The sequence below is a fragment of the Misgurnus anguillicaudatus genome, chromosome 5 (genome assembly GCF_027580225.2).
Source record: "Misgurnus anguillicaudatus chromosome 5, ASM2758022v2, whole genome shotgun sequence".
In the NCBI taxonomy this organism is placed as follows: domain Eukaryota; kingdom Metazoa; phylum Chordata; class Actinopteri; order Cypriniformes; family Cobitidae; genus Misgurnus; species Misgurnus anguillicaudatus.
The window spans coordinates 1882860-1901765 of NC_073341.2; the positions used below are offsets into that span (position 1 = coordinate 1882860).

General features: G+C 43.7%; 1 protein-coding gene across 1 annotated transcript; it reads right to left on the reverse strand.

The window, feature by feature from the left end:
* Window positions 1-2247: 2247 nt before the first annotated feature.
* On the reverse strand, window positions 2248-18487 carry LOC129413463 (uncharacterized). Its single transcript, XM_055167146.2, has 10 exons — window positions 18238-18487; window positions 17298-17545; window positions 16917-17036; window positions 16650-16817; window positions 16349-16529; window positions 16155-16257; window positions 15242-15894; window positions 13199-13398; window positions 5533-5692; window positions 2248-4538 (listed from the first exon to the last, which is right to left on the reverse strand). Exons 1-10 carry the CDS (start codon window positions 18485-18487, stop codon window positions 4387-4389), a joined length of 2235 nt encoding a protein of 744 aa, XP_055023121.1. The 3' UTR covers window positions 2248-4386.
* Between the last annotated feature and the right edge of the window lie 419 nt (window positions 18488-18906).

Below are 18906 nucleotides of genomic sequence, written 5' to 3' on the forward strand. Positions count from 1 at the left end.
ATCGAAGTAAATCGAAGCTAATTTTTATTTTTATTTTAAGTGAAGAAAACGTGTAAGAGTGTTGTGGCAAAAAGTCTTAGCTTGAATCTTCATAAGAAAAAATACTCAGGAGACAAAGGTTCCAGGTGCCAAACAAAAATTACTCAAACATGAGGGGGTACTTTTAAGAAAACCATCACATAATGAGAGTGCTGCAGCAAAACATTGTCGCACATGATGTTATACTAGCTAAGAGCTTTCATGGATCAAAAGTTCCATGCAGATCCTAACACAGACGCAGTTAAGATGCAGCACTCACTCCCTTCAGAGAACAAGAACCAAAAACCTTCCCAAAATGGCACCATTCTTGTTTGTTTTAGTGAGTATATTAGCTTAAAAGAAGGAAAAAAGATTCTTGGACCCTGTACATACTAAAGGAACCCAAAAATGAAAATGTTCAAAAACAATTAATATCTCATTATTTGTAATTAAGAAAAAGAAAGACACATGTAAAATCAAATTCAGAAGTTTTAAAATGTGTAAGACTTATCATTACTAAAGAATGCAGAAAGAAAATATATCAATCAAAATAAGCCAGTATTCATGATCAGTAGTAAATATATTGATTAACTAAAGATTAAGATTCAGTGCAGGTAGAGAGATACAACAGTAATGTAATACAGCAGTAACAATTCAGTAGTGTAGTATATCAGTAGTCAAAATATCTAGACAGTCTACGTTTAATAATATAATGGTGATGTGTGTAACTTTAGTGCAAAGATTATAATTCCAGTGGCTGCGCAATAATGAATCTTCGTTCTCAGAGGAACCCCTAGCTTTTCCGGTCACCAGGGGCGCTATCCAAGACACTCTTTAGTGTAGTCGTTGAGGTGAAGTTGTGCTCTCATATCTGTGTTTTGTAATATGTGCCTATGTGTGTTATATAGGGTATATTTCACATCTTTACATTGTCCCCAGTTGTGCGGCCGAGCTAGACAATTTGTCCCCTGGATTTTATATCTAAAAAGACACCAAGACCTACAGTCACCACACAAAAGGGGAAATTAAAGATGAAAACAAAGATAAAAACAAAATTTCTCTAACTTCCTGCCTACTCAGAACTAATGATTTGTAACTAACACTGAAAAACAATAAAAGAAATACAATTACAATCTAGCTCCCTCACTTAACCAAAAACATCACAAAAAGGTTGTAAAGTAAAGGCAAAGTGTTGTGACATTTTAATTCATAGTTTTATAAGCATAGGTGGTGTAGTGTCAGCTAATGGTGCAATTTGTATGTTTTAGCATTAGGCCGTCGATACATTGGCACAGACTTAGTTCTGTTTGCACCTCCATCTTTACAGCAGCTTTGTCCACCACAGACCTGAGGATAGGTAGAACACAACAGAAGACAAAAAGAAGAAACAACAAGTGTAAGATAACATGAAATATCAGTTTTGGTTAGCCAAGCTCCCCAGGAACAGAAGCAAACCAGTTATCAATTTTCAAATCAGTACCATCATTAAGTCTTACTTGTTCTATCAGCTTCATTTTATCATCACTGTAGTTAATAAATTGATTCTAATGGTAATAGAGATGATTAATCCTTTCAGATCCAAACCAGTGTGAATTTAAATCCAAATTTGGAAATCAGATATCATGTGGTATTACTCTTGGCTGATCAATACAATCTATCCAATCATTAAAGAATTGGCAATTTGATATGCTCTTTTTACTCTATGATAAAGAGGTCAGGGCTCAATCATGCTCATTATGTTTGTTACCACCCAATTGAGGTATCAACATGTTAATCTAATCAAAAACAGAAAAAAATCACTATGGCGAAGCAAAAGATAATCAATCAATCAATCAATCAATCAATCAATCACTTTTTTTCCAAAATAAAAATGTAACCGAAACAAACTAATAAAAAATATAATGTTACTAAAGTCAAAGCTAAATACTTAGATAAGCCAGGGCAGTGAGCTAACTAATCTGAACTACAAGATCTCCTGAGTTAAGACTATCCTAACTTCCAAGAAAGAAAATAACAAACACAGGAAAAATTCTTCCGGTTCAGCTCACTTACCCACACTTTCTCTGAGCTAGTTTAACTAGACAAATTCAAACTCACTGTTTGATACCAAATGAAATGCAAACATACAAAAGGTTTTCAAACAAATGGGTAGCTATCCTCTGTAAGGGGTGTTGTGGCAAAAAGTCTTAGCTTGAATCTTCATAAGAAAAAATACTAAGGAGACAAAGGTTCCAGGTGCCAAACAAAAATTACTTTATTCGCTCGAGCCAACAAAGTGAGACAATCAATACCCCTCATAGAGGCGCTAAAAGATCATCTGCCCTCCCAACATCTGACATTTTTATACAGTAAGATCAAACACTTCTTATCTGAGATGACGTATATTCTTCTCATTGGTCTCGGTCTGCCACAATTAATTTTATTTGTTTGATGCAGCAGAAGTGCAGCTGCATCCTGCCTCATATCTAAAATGATATATTCTGTTTATTGGTTTTCATGGCCTTGGCCTAGCTTGCACAGATACCTTGTTAATGTAGCGAAGTACAGCTGGACGAATTCTCTAATCTAAAATGACGTACTCTTGTTTATCAGTTGTTTCGACCTTGCTTCTCAAGATAATCATGGCGAGAACAATCGGGGTATAGTCGCAGGATCGCACCTGGACTCTTTTAATTAGGAAACGAAAGTTAACTGAGAAAACGAAAGTTTAACTGGGTGTCTTATAGCCTTGTGTAGAAACAACAGGCCTTAGGCCTAATATAATTTTAATACAGCATATGATCAGTAATTTACCCAACAAAAACTACTATAAAACTACTATCACAACAGCTCTTAAATAGTCATACCTCAGGTGTCATAGATAATTGGTTTCCGCCCCCTTCCAAATGGACAACCACTACTAGGACAGAGAAAAACCCAAACTACGCAAAAATAAAGAGCAGGGGTTTGTAACAAGGTTATATAATTTTCACATTTAAATACTAATGGCCTGGGCTAAGTTAACTACCCACATAGCAAAATTGGTTTGGCCCAGTGATGGGCCACACAATCCACTTTCACTTGGCCCAAATACAGCAATGAATTACGGTACATGACTGGACCAGGTCTGGTTGCCAGAACTTGGGTCACATATGGCCCATGGCATAGCCATATCTCAGTCAAATGTATGACTATAGCTGGCCCTATTCTGGTCCTTTTTCGTTACATTTATTCGTTACATTTATATAGCGCTTTTCCAGTGCTCAAAGCGCTTTACATATGAATGGGGGAATCTCCTCAATCACCACCAATGTGCAGCATCCACCTGGATGATGCGACGGCAGCCATATTGCGCCAGAACGCCCACCACACACCAGCTTATTAGTGGAGAGGAGACAGAGTGATATAGCCAATTTGTATGAGGGGATGATTAGTAGGCCAATGGGCAAGTTTTGGCCAGGATGCCGGGGCACACCCCTACTCTTTTTCGAAGGACATCCTGGGATTTTTTAATGACCACAGAGAGTCAGGACCTCGGTTTAACGTCTCATCCGAAGGACGGTGCTTTTTTGACAGTATAGTGTCCCCGTCACTATACTGGGGCATTAGGACCCACACAGACCACAGGGTGAGCACCCCCTGCTGGTCCCACTAACACCTCTACCAGCAGCAACCTGGTTTCCCCAGGTGGTCTCCCATCCAAGTACTGACCAGGCTCAGCCCTGCTTAGCTTCAGTGGGCAAGCTGTCTTGGGCTACAGGGTGATATGGCTGCTGAGGACCAAACAATTGATTCTACATGTCAGCCTCAACTAAACCTCAATCTAGCCACTTTATACACACCCTTGGCCCAAATGAAAAATGCCAGAAAAACAGCAGGATTCTTAACAAATATTTATTGTTCCTCATTAAAACGAAACCATGAGCAAAACAATTTGAATGAAATGAGCAATATTGTGCATACTTCAACATCTGATTTAGTTCATGAACAAGAGGCACTGTGCACACAAATCTTCAACATCTGATTCAGATCATAAACAAGAGGCACATTGCACACTTCCAAAATCTGATTTTGTCCATGAACAAGAAGCACTTTGCACACTTCAACATCTGATTCAGTCCATGAACAAGATGCACTTTGCACACTTCAACATCTGATTCAGTCCATGAACAAGAGGCACTTTGCACACTTCCAACATCTGATTCAGTCCATGAACAAGAGGCACTGTGCACACAACTCTTTAACATCTGATTCAGTCCATGAACAAGAGGCACTGTGCACACAACTCTATAACATCTGATTCAGTCCATGAACAGGAGGCACTGTGCACACTTTAACACCTGATTCAGTCCATGAACATGGGGCACTGTGCACCAAGTCGCAAGTCGGTTAACCTGTTGTACTCTCCTGACGCTCTTTTCTCTTCATCCGTTCTCTTCTGCCACCATCCCTATCCGGGGCCAGATATAGCCATCTCTTAATGTTGGAATCGATTTCCTTTTCTGTGGCCGCAGACGTCAGGTGGTTACGCCTTACAGCCGCTGTAACATACATGGTCTGAAATTAATTTCTGTATCAAAAGAAAATATGGCTATTGGATTCTAAATGGATAGTTCACTTTAAAATGAAAATTCTGTCATCATATAGTCACCCTCAAGTTGTTTCAACCCTGTATGAATTTTTTCTTCTGCTGAACACAATGGAAGATATTTTTGAAACAGTTAACCAAACAGTTAAAGGAATAGTCTACCCTTTTGCCATATTAAACTATGTTATTACCTTAACTTAGACTAATTAATACATATCTATCTTTTTTCAATGCGTGCACTGTACAGCGCGTCGTGAATGTGTTAGCATTTAGCCTAGCCCCATTCATTCCTAAGGTACCAAACAGGGAAGCCACCAAACACTTCCGTGTTTTCCCTATTTAAAGACTGTTACATGAGGAGTTATACCAGTAAGTATGGTGCCACAAAATTAAACTTTTTTTGGTACCATAGGAATGAATGGGGCTAGGCTAAATGCTAACACATTCACAACGCGCTGTACAGTGCACGCATTGAAAAAAGAAAGGTATGTATTAATTCGTCTAGGTTGAGGTAATAACATAGTTTAATATGGTAAAAGGCTAGACTATTCCTTTAACTGGAGCCATGGGACCAGTTAACTGTTTGGTTACTGTCATTACTGCATGTATCTATTCATAATTCACAGTTATTATTACAGTAAGTACATGTAACATGTAGCAAGGTAACTGTAAAATAAAGGATAACAGAATTGTTTTCTTCCCCTCTCTACCTCCTCTATATATACTTCATGTCCCCTCCTCTCATCTTTTTCTTTACTCATCCCCCAATTTCTCCACCCTCTCCTCTTCCTCTGCTCTTTTTCTCCCTCCCCCTTTCCATCCCTCACATTTCCATCATCTCGTTCTCCTCTGCTTTTTTTCCTCTACTCCCCTTGTAACCTAAATTTAAATACATTTTAATTACTCTTAAAACTTAAACCACTCTTTTGGCATTAAGTAAAACTTACCAATCACAACATCCCGTAAACGCAAACGCTGGAAACCAATTTTTCCATTTATTCCTCTCATATTGATTTTTTTGGCCAAATCATTAGTAACCAGTCCATGCATAATCCTCCAAATGCACTCATGAACATCCACCCCACCTTTGAGAGCCAGTGCGTGTACCTGAAATCATAAAGATTTTTAAAATAAAAGCAATGGTTTACATCATGAAATGCTACGAATACTATAGGTGACACTGTTAACATAAGAGTTCCCTTTCAGTCGGTCACTACGACGTCACGTCGTGACCGACGAATTGGGAACTCGCTTAGAGAGACCAATCTGCTTCGAATACTACAAAAAACGCCAATGAACTTGGCATTGAGATATTTGCATAATGCTGGCGCCGCCCCGCCAGGTGCGTATATAAGGCGCACGTGCAAATAAGGAAATCAGCTTTTTTCGCTTCGAAAGCCGGCTTTATCTGACTGAGAAGCTACTATCTGCTCTTCTGGGAACGGTTGCTGAAGCAGTACTAACACAGCGGACGCTCGCAGTATTCCACTGCTCTGCATATTTTTTTTTTTTTTTTTTTTTTTTGTTTTGAGTTTAGTGTGTGCGTTGCCTTTCCCTGTGCGCATCATCAGCTGAGCACCTAAAGAGTGATTTCCCTAAAGAGTGATACGTGAGAGCTCTGTGTCTTTTTAAAGACAGCCACTCTCTCGTATATTCGGAGATCGGCGTCCTTTTCAGGATTGCTTTTCGTCCGTGCGATCTTGGATGTGAGAGGTATAAGGGTTCCAGTTTCGGTCACGAGCGCTGTCTTCATGCTTGGGCATCAAGCACTCTGAGGCTGCGCTCGTGGGGAGTTTTTGTTCTCTCTGTGAGAGCATAACCCTCTTGGATTGCGGAGACGACTGACGTTTCTACGGGAATGCTGTCCGCGCCTTTGCAGTGCTGACACCGCCATGGTGCGGCTGTCAAGCGCTCGCATGACGCTCTTCGCATCACTACGCTGAGTAGGACGGAGGATACGTCCTCCACCTACCGGCCTTTCATCCTCAGCCGGTTGAGGCTCCGGTGGAGACGACAGAGTCGTGTTCTACGATTTCTGCCGATCCATTGGACCTCCTTCTGGTCCCGTTCACTTCTGCAGCATCAGAGGGGTGTCCAATTTCCTCCGAAGTGGAGTCGTTCCGGAGATGGCGGCCGTGCCCGCTCGAGCGGCGGAAACGGTAGAGTTGGAGAGGTTAACCCCTCTCCGCCCGAACCGTACTGCCCACGTGATTGGTATTTCGGAGCTGCTCGGGCCTCTCAGTCCTCTGCTCCTGTGCCTTTCTTCCCGACGGCACGAAGAGCTGACGTGATTTCGGCCATCCGGTCGTTCAGCTTCAGCTTTCACCCCTCATCTCCCTCACCAGGGGAGCCGCTAAGGGCGGGGACCCCTTCAGTGGAGCGGGGGTTGCGCTGCAGCTGCGTTCCTGGAGGGACCACCCCACCCTTCCCTCCCGTGTTTGTAGACAGTCGTCCGGTTACGGGCGCTGTCTGTCAGGCATGCGGAGAGGCGGCTTCAGCCCTGCACGCAATAACGTTGCTACAGGTTCACCAAGGATTTACGAGGGAAGCCGCGACCTTCAGTCGTGCGATGTTCACCACAGTGGTTCAAGATCGCCACCTTTGGCTGTGTCTGGCGGACGGACGCAGGCGAGAACAACTTCTTGAATGCGCCTGTCTCACAGACCGGCCTCTTCGGCGAGGCCGTGGAGTCGTACAGCTCCACTGCGCAGACTGAGGCGATCTCTTAGGTCATGCCCCGGCGAAGGAGAGCTGCCCTTGGTAAAAACCACCACGCCGGCTCCTCAGTCTGCCTCTCGCCGTCGGCGTGCTGCGGCGACCACCTTCGTTCCCCTCCTCGGACCCCATCTCGGCAGCGCGGTGGAACCGGTCGTCAGCAGCTCGCCCCGCCCGCTTAGCCGCGTCCCGTGATATCGGGAGTTTAAGTGACCAGTAAGCGGGCGACCCGGATTGGCAGAGGATCACTCTTCAGGAGACGGTGATTCGCTCCTTCCCCCGATAGAGGGTCGGGTGGAAAATTCTTGGTTTGCATATGTTCCACCGGCTGTTTAGCCGGTACCCACTTAACCACACATAGAGTGCATTCCTCTTCCCTCTCCAGGTCTCCAGAGGATCGAGAGAGCCGTGAGCGGGCACACACCAGCTCACCCTACCTCTCCTCTATCGCTAGCGGGTGTTCTGAGGAGTCCGAGCCCTCCACTGAGGAGACCGGACAACCATCACCCTCATCGGAGTCTGTGCTCTCCGCAGAGGAGACCAGACGACCGTCACCTTCAGCGGGCTCAGGTCAGTGTGTCACACACACACACACACACACACATACTGTAGATGCTTATGCTGTCACGGCAGACGCACCGGCAGTCTCACCTGTCTCGCTTCGCTGCCCCACCGCGGGTACTTTGGTAGTGTCGTTAATTCTCCTCGTACGGTGCCTGGGTGCTTGGCTTCAGTTCCCAGCCCGTTTCGTTGGGTTTTACGCACGATCCGCCTCGGTTACGAAATACAATTACCGGCACAACCCCGAAATTCTCGGGCTTTCGTTTCACTATAGTGAAAGTATCCGATGCACATGTACTGCGTGCATAAGTCGATGTCCTGCTGGCGAAGGATTATCGAGCCGGTCCCTCTTACCGAGATGATGATATGATGATAGGTTTTTCCAGCCTTTATCTCATAGTACCCGAAAAACGCGGTGGGTTACGATCGATTTGATTTACGCCCGGCTCTACGGAGGTGGTCTTTTTTGGATGATAACGCCGAGGCTCGTATTTCAATATTCAGATCGGTTGCAGCTTTAGACCTGTAAGACGTGTACTTTTGTGTCCATCTCCCCTCGCCTTAGACCGTTTTTTCGCTCTGCGTCGTGGGGTGGGCATATTAATATTAAGTACACCATTCGAGCTGTCTCTCTCTCTCTCCGTGTCTCCATGAAAGTGGTAGTCACGGCATTAAAATATCAGAGAGAGAGCGTTGTTCGCATTCTGCTTTATTTACGTTGACTTATAATAGCCCGTTCTTGGCAGACGTGCGCGAACACAGAGAGTTAATGCTTCGGCATCTCGCTCGTTTAAGTCATCAGGTCGACTGGGAAAGAGCAACTTTGCCCCGTGCAGAGGATCCTTTTTCTCAGTATGGAATTAGACTCGATCAACTAATTGGCGTGTTTTACAAGAGCGCGCAACTAGTCAGTTCTGACTTGCCTCGGTTTAATTCGAGGGAAGTACGCGGTCCCTCTGATACAATTTCAGAAGCTCCTGGACATATGACAGCATGCTGCAGCCGTGACACTGTTCGAGCTGCGTCATATGAGACCGCTTCAGTTTGGCTTTACGATCGAGTCTCGAGGAGAGCGTGGCGCACCGGCATACATTGTGTAAACACTACACCTGCGTGTCATTTAAATTTCCCCGTAGTAGACCCAGCATTTCTGATAGAACAAGATATGCCTCTGAGGGGTCTCCTGGCATTCTGTAGCATGCGATGCCCTAAGCACGGGATGTTCAGCCACGTATGACGGGCCTGCAGTCTGGGGTGTGCATAGCACCCCAACTGCCGCGAGCGGTGCGCTGTATATCTGGGACTTGTACGCTCCGCTATGGAGATGCGAGGGAAGGATGTATTTGTCGACACCGATAACTTTGCGACTGTTGCGCTATTTACCGTTAAGGCGGTTTTGCGCTCTCGTCACCTGTCGCATCTCGCTCGTCATCTCCTCTTTTGGAGTCAGAAGCATCTGAGGTCCCTTCGTGCCATTTACATACCGGGCTCGCTCAATACAGCGGCAGACGCGCTTTCCCGAGCAGCGCGCCCCGGCGAATGGCGACTCCACCCCCAGACGGTCCAGCTGATTTGGAGAAATTCGGTTGTGCGTAGATAGATCTGTTTACGTCGCCGGACGATACCCACTGTCGCCTTTTTTATTCACTAACCGAGGGCAGCCTCGGCGTGGATGCGTTGGCTCACAGCTGACCGCGGGGGGTGCGTAAATACGCTTTCCTTCCAGTGAGCTTTATTGCGCAGACACTGTGCAAAGTCAGGCAGGACGAGGAGAGCCTTTTATTAATCGTCCGTACTGGACGACCAAGAATTGGTTTCATAGTTAATGCTCCTCGCGACAGCCCTCCCTGGCCGATTCCCCTGAGGAAGGACTTTCTTTCTTAGGAAGGGGCACATTTGGCACTCGCGCCCCGACCTGTGGATATCCATGTATGGTCGTTGAGCGCGCGCAAGGTTTAGGTGATTTATCGCAAGCGGTATCTAACACCATCGACGCGGTTCGAGCACCGTCCACAGGACGGGCTTACGCGCTTAATGAAACCTTTTCGTCACCCGGTGCTCTTCGCAACGCGAGGACCCAGAGAATGCCCTTTAACATTATGCTTTATATCTTTAACATGGGTTAGATGGTAGGCTGTCCCTCCGCCATTAAAATTGATATCGCCGCTATTTCTGCTCATCACTCACTTATCTACGGCAGATCAGTTGGCCAGCATGATTTAATTATTACATTTTAAAGAGGCGCTCGCAGGCTAAAACCCTCGCGCCCTCCCTCTTTTTTCCTGAGACCTGTCCATGGTGCTGAAGCCTTCAGGTCTCCGATTTAGCCTTTGCAGTTTGCGAGTCTGAAGTTTTTATCAATGAAAGCTCTGACCCTGCTAGCATTGGCCTCCATGAAGAGAGTAGGAGATTTACATGCATTCTCTGTTGACGATTCGTGCTTTTAGTTTGGTCCTGCGGTCTCACTGAAGACCCAGACCAGGCTACGTGCCCAAAGTTCCCACCACTCCCTTCAGAGATAAGGTGGTGAGCTTGCAAGCGTTGCCTTTGGAGCAGGCAAACCCAACCGAGGCTTTGTTGTGCCCCGTACGCGCACTGCGATTCTACGTGGTCCGCACGCAAAGCTTCAGGACCTCAGACCAGCTCTTTGTTTGTTATGGTGGCCAGCAGAAAGGGAAAGCTGTCACTAAGCAGAGGATGTCTCATTGGATAGTTGATACTATCGCCCTGGCTTACAATTTGCAGGGCATTCCTTGCCCCTTTAATTTGAGAGCGCACTCCACTCGGAGTGTTGCCTCATCTTGGGCATTAGCTCGTGGTTCCTCGCTAACAGACATTTGTAGAGCTGCTGGTTGGGCGACACCTAATACGTTCATTAGATTCTACAATGTTCGTATCGAGCCTGTATCCTCTCGTGTTCTGTCCTCACCAGGGAGGACACGGAGAGCAGACTCGCAAGTCGGCTTGCAGCCTCCGACTGAGGCTCCAAATTGAGTTTTCAGTATGGAAGGCTAACAGAGCAAAAATGCGTAATGGTTTGATTTGCTCCCTCCACTGCCTTGACAGCCTTTGTTGCGGAGCATTGGCTGTCAGCCTTTCACTAGTTGTATTCTTACGAACCTACGTGTTTGGCCAGGGCCCCACATTGCGTCCCAACGGGTTCCTTTGTGAGTATTATTCCGTGGGGTTAATCCTACTAGCCCACGTTTCCCTTAGCAGAGCACTGCTTTGCTTACACAGCCACGGCTGTCATTTGACCTCAACTACGGTTGACTTTCGCCCACCAATAGCCCTTAACGGGGCGGTGGCTTCCGCAGCGTCCCTATACCGCTCAGATAGGGCGCTTCCCAGTCGCTGGCACTACTGTGGGTTAAAGGAACATCTAGTGCCCGGCCTTCTGCCTTAAAACCTAATTCTCCTTATCCTTAAGTGGAACCGGAGGGCTTTACGCAGACACTGGAAGAGGTCAGCCCCTAGTGGCGTTTTGGTAGGGATTCCCAATTCGTCGGTCACGACGTGACGTCGTAGTGACCGACTGAAAGGGAACGTCTCGGTTACGGATGTAACCCTCGTTCCCTGAAGGAGGGAACGGAGACGTCACGTCCCGTCGCCACAGGTGCTGCCACCTGCTGTTTAGGCCGGTCACCTTCCGGCTTTCTCAGCGAACAGAAGCTGATTTCCTTATTTGCACGTGCGCCTTATATACGCACCTGGCGGGGCGGCGCCAGCATTATGCAAATATCTCAATGCCAAGTTCATTGGCGTTTTTTGTAGTATTCGAAGCAGATTGGTCTCTCTAAGCGAGTTCCCAATTCGTCGGTCACGACGTGACGTCTCCGTTCCCTCCTTCAGGGAACGAGGGTTACATCCGTAACCGAGACGTTCTCTTTCTCTCTCTCTCTCTCTCTCTCTCTCACACACACACACACACACACACACACACACACACACACACACACACACACACACACACACACACACACACACAAATACATTACAAATTAAAGCTGCAAGCAGCGATGGAAGGGCCCTCGCACGCATGTGCACCGCCACCCTATGGCCTTAGTAAAGCATTGAACCAGGGGGATATGAATTAAAGTGGGTAAATATAGGTGGATATTCAAAGGAAAATTGATGTGCCACAACGCCTGTGTGCAGTAGGTGGCGCTATGACTGAACCTGATTATTGTTAAATTGACGTGTTCAGGCCGGGACCCTTAACAAACGTGTGAAGTCTGGGGCAGATCGAACAATGTATGACTGAATTACAACAGCTTCCTGTTTCATGGAGAAACATCACACTTTGCCAGGCTGCCACGGACACGCCCTCCAACAAAAAGTCAAGATCTTCACAATTTATCATCGCAAAGGGCTTAAGATCAGTCTGAGCAAATATGATGATGATTTTATTAAATCTCTAAGAGCAGTAAATCACAACGCAAAACATGGCATTTCCTGCTACTTCTAGGTGGCGCTATGACTGAAGCTGAATATTGGCATTGAAATGTGTTCAGGTCAAGACACTTATCAAACATGTGAAGTGTGTGGCAGATTGGACATTGAATGCCTGAGTTAGAACCACTTCCTGTTTCATGGCGAAAACGCTGAACTTTGTCAGGCCGCCACGGACACACCCTCCAACGAAAAGTCAAAAGCTCCGCAATTTAACATCGCAAAGGCCTTTAGATTAGACTGACCAAATATGATGACGATCTGATAAAATCTCTAGGAGGAGTTTGTTAAAGTACGAAGCCTGAAAATGACAAAATTTGCACAGAAATCACAGCAAAAATTCAAAATGCCCGACTTCCTGTGGGGTTTAGAGCTCAGCTCCAAGAGACTTTTTTGTAGGTCTTGGGGTGATAGATGATCCTACCAAATTTCGTATCTGTACGTTTTTCGTAGTGGGGGGGCTGTTCTTTTGAAATTTTGCAGGTGGCGCTATCGAGCCATTTCTACACGCCCACTTCTGGCGCCTATGCCACATGTAAATTTTCGCCACTTCTGATGTGTGTGCAAAATTTCATGAGTTTTCGAGTGTGTTTAGCCCCTCAAAAATGCGATCCATTTCGGAGAAGAATAATAAGAATAATAATAATAATAATATAATAAACAAAGCAAAAACAATAGGGTCCTCACACCCTGGTGTGCTCGGGCCCTAATTGCATCCGTCTGTTAGAAAATATGACCATTTTTGTGTGAGTGCTTTGGAGGTGTGCACACAGAGAAGCGTCTTTAATGTTCCCACATTTAACAGGGGAAGTGCCACCACAAATAGAGTGCAAGTCTGTGGAAAACACTGCAGCTAGTCAATTTAGTTTTGATTTGTCAACATACCAACTGTTTCTGGAGGTCAGGATTACTTCGCAGTTGTTCCTCTATGTCCTGAAGAGAACTGACATCTTTAAGTGGCAACACATTTTGAGCCAGGTCTGTCTGTGACTCATCAGTCGATTTCATACTTTGCAGGGTCTTGAAGATGATTCGCAGTTGGTCCATCACCATTTCCTGTTTTGTTAATATATTACGCAGGAGGGCTAAGAAGAAAAAAAGTTTTCAGTCACTTAAATTAGGTAAAATAGACTATTTGCTGTAGTGTTGCACAGTGCATTGATACTTCAAAAGCATCACGATTCTCAGAAATAAAAACGATATGGTTCCTACATTTATTAGTATCGATACTTCTAAGAATGTTCCAGATTTGTTAGAGACGTATTTCATGTTGGGTGTGCACAACGCACGCTTCCAGTGCCTCCCTATGGACGTCTGTGTTTTTTCTCACGCACGCAGCAAAGAAGCTGCAGCTGTCATGTGACAAACACTACAGCGAGACGGCTGCATGTGCGAGCACAAGTGATTCTGTGGCCGCCGGTCCACGACTCTTAGAAAAAGATAACACGAGGAGTGAAATATGGAAGTGTGTGCTCGTGCAAGATGACGGAGTCCATCTCGCTCACGGCCGGACAGACCTTCGCCGATCACCTCTGTGCAAAAAGAGGGATGGTCTAGCTAGGACAAACAGAGAAAAAAGACGAAAAAGCTAAATGACGCAAATTATTGCTGCCCTGATGGTCTTATAAAAGTAACCATTTGTATGAAAAATCATTTCTACTGCATTTGAAGAGTTTCGTTGCAAAACGAGATAAATCCATTTTTTTACATTTTTGCCAAAACATGTTTATTATTATGTTATCATGTTATTATTTTATTTTATGGTGCTACTTAGCTGTATTTTAAATTTTTGAAGGTTTAAATCAAAACAAACCAACTGCAGTTGAATTGATATTAATTGGAATGCACAAACAAAAAAACGCAATTTCTGAACAATTAAAAAAACGGTGGTTCTCTCGTTTTGCAACGAAACTCTTCTTTTGTAAGTGTGTGACACTGTCTGTCTCTGTCTCGCACGCGTCTGGGCAAACCTTCGGCTCTGTCCTAGACCCTGACCATGAACATCTTTCTTTTTCCACAAACAAAGAAGTAAGATGCAAAAGCAAAACTTTTTGAAAGCTTAGAAATGGCCACTGTGGTAGATGAAAAAGAGACAATCCACCCACTTTGGATATAAATCCTCTGGACTGAATCGCGTGCTCTTTGATAATGTAATGCTGTGTTAAAATGTAATAATGTATGACTCCTGGTTCTGTTGTTGATCTTTTGCTGCTGTTTGCACGTTCAAATTAAATAAAATTTGTATTGTTTTTACCAGGTCACAGACAACGTCAATTGTATTTTAACTCAATGAAAATTAAAATCTTATCAGTTTTACGGTTAATTTTCAGTTAACAAGCTGCAGTTGTCGGTCAGGAAAATCTAATTAAATGAACATCCTAGTGAGTGAGTCATTGAGTGAGTGTGTGTGTGTGTGTGTGGCCTGGTAATTATCAAATATAGGAATACCGGTAGTTTTTGACCTCGTGTGGACATTTATGAGGTCCCCATGAGGAAACAAGCTTATAAATCAAACAGAATGATTTTTCTTTAAAGTGAGTGTTTGTGAGGATGTGTGTAACAGTGTGTGTATGTGAGGACGCGTGTGTGAGTGTGGGTCTTTTCGATGTTTCTCCCTTTTTGGGAAAAGTACCGAAAAGTATCGGAACCGCAATCCATGACTTCGGTACCGAAACAATAATTTTGGTATCTTGACAACACTAATTGGCTGGTATTATTACTATTTCTTACTAAAACTATTACAAGGAAAATCAAATGTAAAGTTAACATGATAAACCATCAGGACTTCTGGAACATCACAAATTACAACATCTCAACAAAACATTCTTGAGATAATAATTTTTGAAAGTTTATGGCAAAATATCTGAAGTAATTTGCCAAAGTTTTTTATTAAAAACAAACAACTATAATAATAATTAATATACTCACATGATTGCAAACTAGATGTTTGCTCCCTGGACTGGTGTGGCTCAGTATGTTTCAATGGGTCTGGAGAAGGTGCAGTGTGGCATGGTCTACGGATATCAGAGCTGGCATGGCATGATCTAAGAATTTCCCTGCTGGCATGATTTGTTCTGCTTATCTTACTGCTGGTGTTGCTTGATGTGTGAATCTCACTGCTGGCATGCCTTAATGGACGAATCTCAGGACTGACGTGCCTCGATGTACAGCGCTCAGTGATGGTGTGCTTGCTTGAAGATAACTTGGTGCTATAGTGCTGACTTGAATGGAGCTTATGACTGTTGAGGCCTCTTGGGTTGGGCTCAGGACTGCTATGGCCTCTTGGGTAGAGCTCAGGAGTGCAGTCGTCACTTGGAAAAAGCTCAGGACTGCTGTGGCCTCTTGGGTAGAGCTCCGGAGTGCTGTCGTCACTTGGAAAAAGCTCAGGACTGCTGTGGCCTCTTCGATGGAGGTCAGAAGTGCTGTGGGCTTTTGGGTGGAGGTCAGCGGCACTGTGGCCTTTTGGGTGGACCTGAGAAGCTCTGTGGTCTCTTTGGTGAAGCTTGGGGCTGTTTTGCTTTACTGGTTCTAATGCAGGACCTTTGTGCTGCCTCACGATCTTTGGAGCATTGGGCAACTTTCTGCTCAGAAGTACAAAAGATCTTAGCACTTTATGTGGTATGATAAAATAAACTATAATTTAAAATTGAAGAAGATTCTTACCCTTTCTTTGACTTTTTTCTTTCAGAGTGTTTTCCATCTCATCATCATCCTCTCCAGGGAAAATATTGTTTTTCGGTCTAAGAACATATTCCATAAATTCAAGATATGCAATTATTAGTAAATGTTGTGCACCAGCAAATAATTTAAATATAAAAATAAATCACATTCTTCCCCCTACATTCTTTTTCTTTTAAATTGAATTGGTGAGTTCCCTCCATCACTTCCAATGTCAGTGTGATCAACAGCTTGAGGAAGTTTTCTTCTAGCTTCATTGTAGTCATCTGGGAAAGTCATTTTAAGTAATACATGAGGGTTTTAGTAATACATAACATAAGTTCAGTTTATAGGAAGAAGTGAAAGAATGTTACTTACTGTATGTGAATATAATTCTGGCCTTATGGGGCTTCCATTCATCTCCAGGACATTCTTGGAATTTTACAGCTTTTGCTATATCTATTTTATTTGGAGGCCACATGCACTCTCCATTTTTCATCCAGCTGGAAGGCACAACTTCTACCTCATTGGTGTTGTCAAAAACAACTATGTGAAACATCTAAAGATAAAACAAATCAAAACATACTCTTTAGCTAGCTGAAATACTAAACTAAAAGGGCTATTAGTCTCAATGCAATAGTGGAACAACAACAAATCGGTTTTGGAATGGTAATCTCACAAACTTCTGGGGCTTATTTCGAATCATGAAACTTTTGATGTTAGTAGAGAGGTTAGAAACAACATAAATTCCCAGCTCTCTTGAGTCGATAGGATATGTAAAGAACTGTTCCACCTGTTTGTATTCATTGGCCACAATGTACATTACTCCTTTATCCTCAACAATGTTCTGGACCAACACCAACTTGTTTTCAATTTTGATGCAACAATCTCTCTCTTTGACCTTCACAACTACATCATCTGAAACAAGCACTTTATATTGACAAACTTGTCGTGAGAAGCATTCTGGTACTGGCCCATCCATGTGCTCATTTTCCAGTTTTTGAGTTGCCTCTTTAACATCAGGACTGTAGCTGCCATTTTCCATCTCTGATAATCTGCGCATTACCTGAGTCAAAGGATTAAGTGGCCCTCAAACCAATTTTTTTAGTTTTCCTAAGAAGCTCTCAAAGGGAAATGCTGATATAAGGTCTAAATTGCCATGGACTTTGACATCTTCACTGAGATGCACCAGACCATGAACATTATAAACCAAAAACTCCTCACCGTAAAGCTGGCCAAAGTGTTCAACGAATGACACCAACAGAGTTTTAGCCAAGTCATTCAACTCCAAACAATATTTTGGACTTGCCAAAATGTACACACCTACTGACAACAGCATGAAGTTGTCATAGATCTGAGGCTGTAGAACACCTCTCAGCACAACTGGACCAGTGTACAGCAAGAATTGGCGTAGTTCGGTGGCTTTCCACCTACATCGTTCAATCAGAGCCCGTGGCCTTCGAGCAAACTCGATTGGTATGTAATTTCTCAGTGCAAGAAGTCTGTCTGAAACCATGGAAGCTTGACTAGATGAAATGCGACAGTGCATGGGACCAGTGGTGCTGATCCACAAGTCTAAGAGACGCCCAGACAAACAAGATGCATATAATCGTATGGAAAACAAGTGATCATGTCAATGCCAACCTCTGTAAAAGGTGAGTGTTGGACATGGTGTTCTTCATCTGTTTCTTGCCTAAAACTATCATCAGTTCTGCGCCTTGCATTGACCTCAGGAAATGTCATTCTATTTGATTTTCGGACACCTGATTGGTGACACTTGTCACATCCATAATATGCAGTGTGGGACTTTACACCTCTGATGAAGGCTCGGGCTGGGGTGTCACACACAACAGAACCAACATTCAAAAAGAAGGTTTTCTGCTTGAATAGAAACCCATCTTTCAACAATTTCAGCTCTTGAACCAGATCATGAAGATATTCATTCAATGAATTTGGCTTAGAAGTACCACAAAACAATCAAATCAAAATTGGTTTCTTGGTGTATCCTTGCAACAAACCAAGAATTGGCCAAAACTGTGTAGAAGTACTCTTGAAGAGGGGCAGACCATCAAAATTCAACTGTAGTTTAAAAACATGTCTGTCTGGCACATTAGACCAAATTGCATCTAGAATTTTCCTAATAGAATTCAGAATTCCACAATAATGGAACATTCCACCAGCTACACTGCTAATTTTAAAGCTTGAATTTGTTTTCAGCAACGTTCGTCCATCCTTTGGTAGAGAGGGATGATAGATTTTGAGGATACTGAGAAGCGCTGACAGAGCTATAAGAGAGATTCCAAATTCAATTGCCCAGTCTGCCAGAGAACTCTGCAAATCACCATCCATCTCACTACACTGTTCTCCAAGATCAGGAAGATCCTCAACAGAAGCTGCAGTCTTTTCATGTACTTCCTCATCATCAATGCCATCAACTAGATCCTCATCACTTTCATCACTAATTTGCATGTTAGATTCCTCTGCATCATCAACATAACCAGTTGTCTCATCATTCATGGCTCCTTCCCTATGGTGCTCATTTTCCATTAGTTTACCGACTAGCCTTAATGCCCTTCTTCGTGAATTACCCCTATCATTGTACATCCAAGTTTTTTCCATACCATGGCTTTACTCAGGTCTTTTGTTCTTCAACCTAAAACAAACATAAGAGAAAAAATATATAAATTATTAATAATATAGAAAGCAAACGCGCGCGCACGCAAACACACACACACACACACACACACACACACACAAACAATCAAGAAAATCATAAATGAATTTGACTACAAGACCCATGAATGTTTTGACAACAGTAGTTTTCTTTCATTTGTTCCAAAAATGTAAGATTTTGACTATATTTTCCTTTTTTGGTTCACAGCAGAAATCTTGGTTTTTTTTTACAAACGTAAAAACAAGAATAAAGGTTTTTTTAT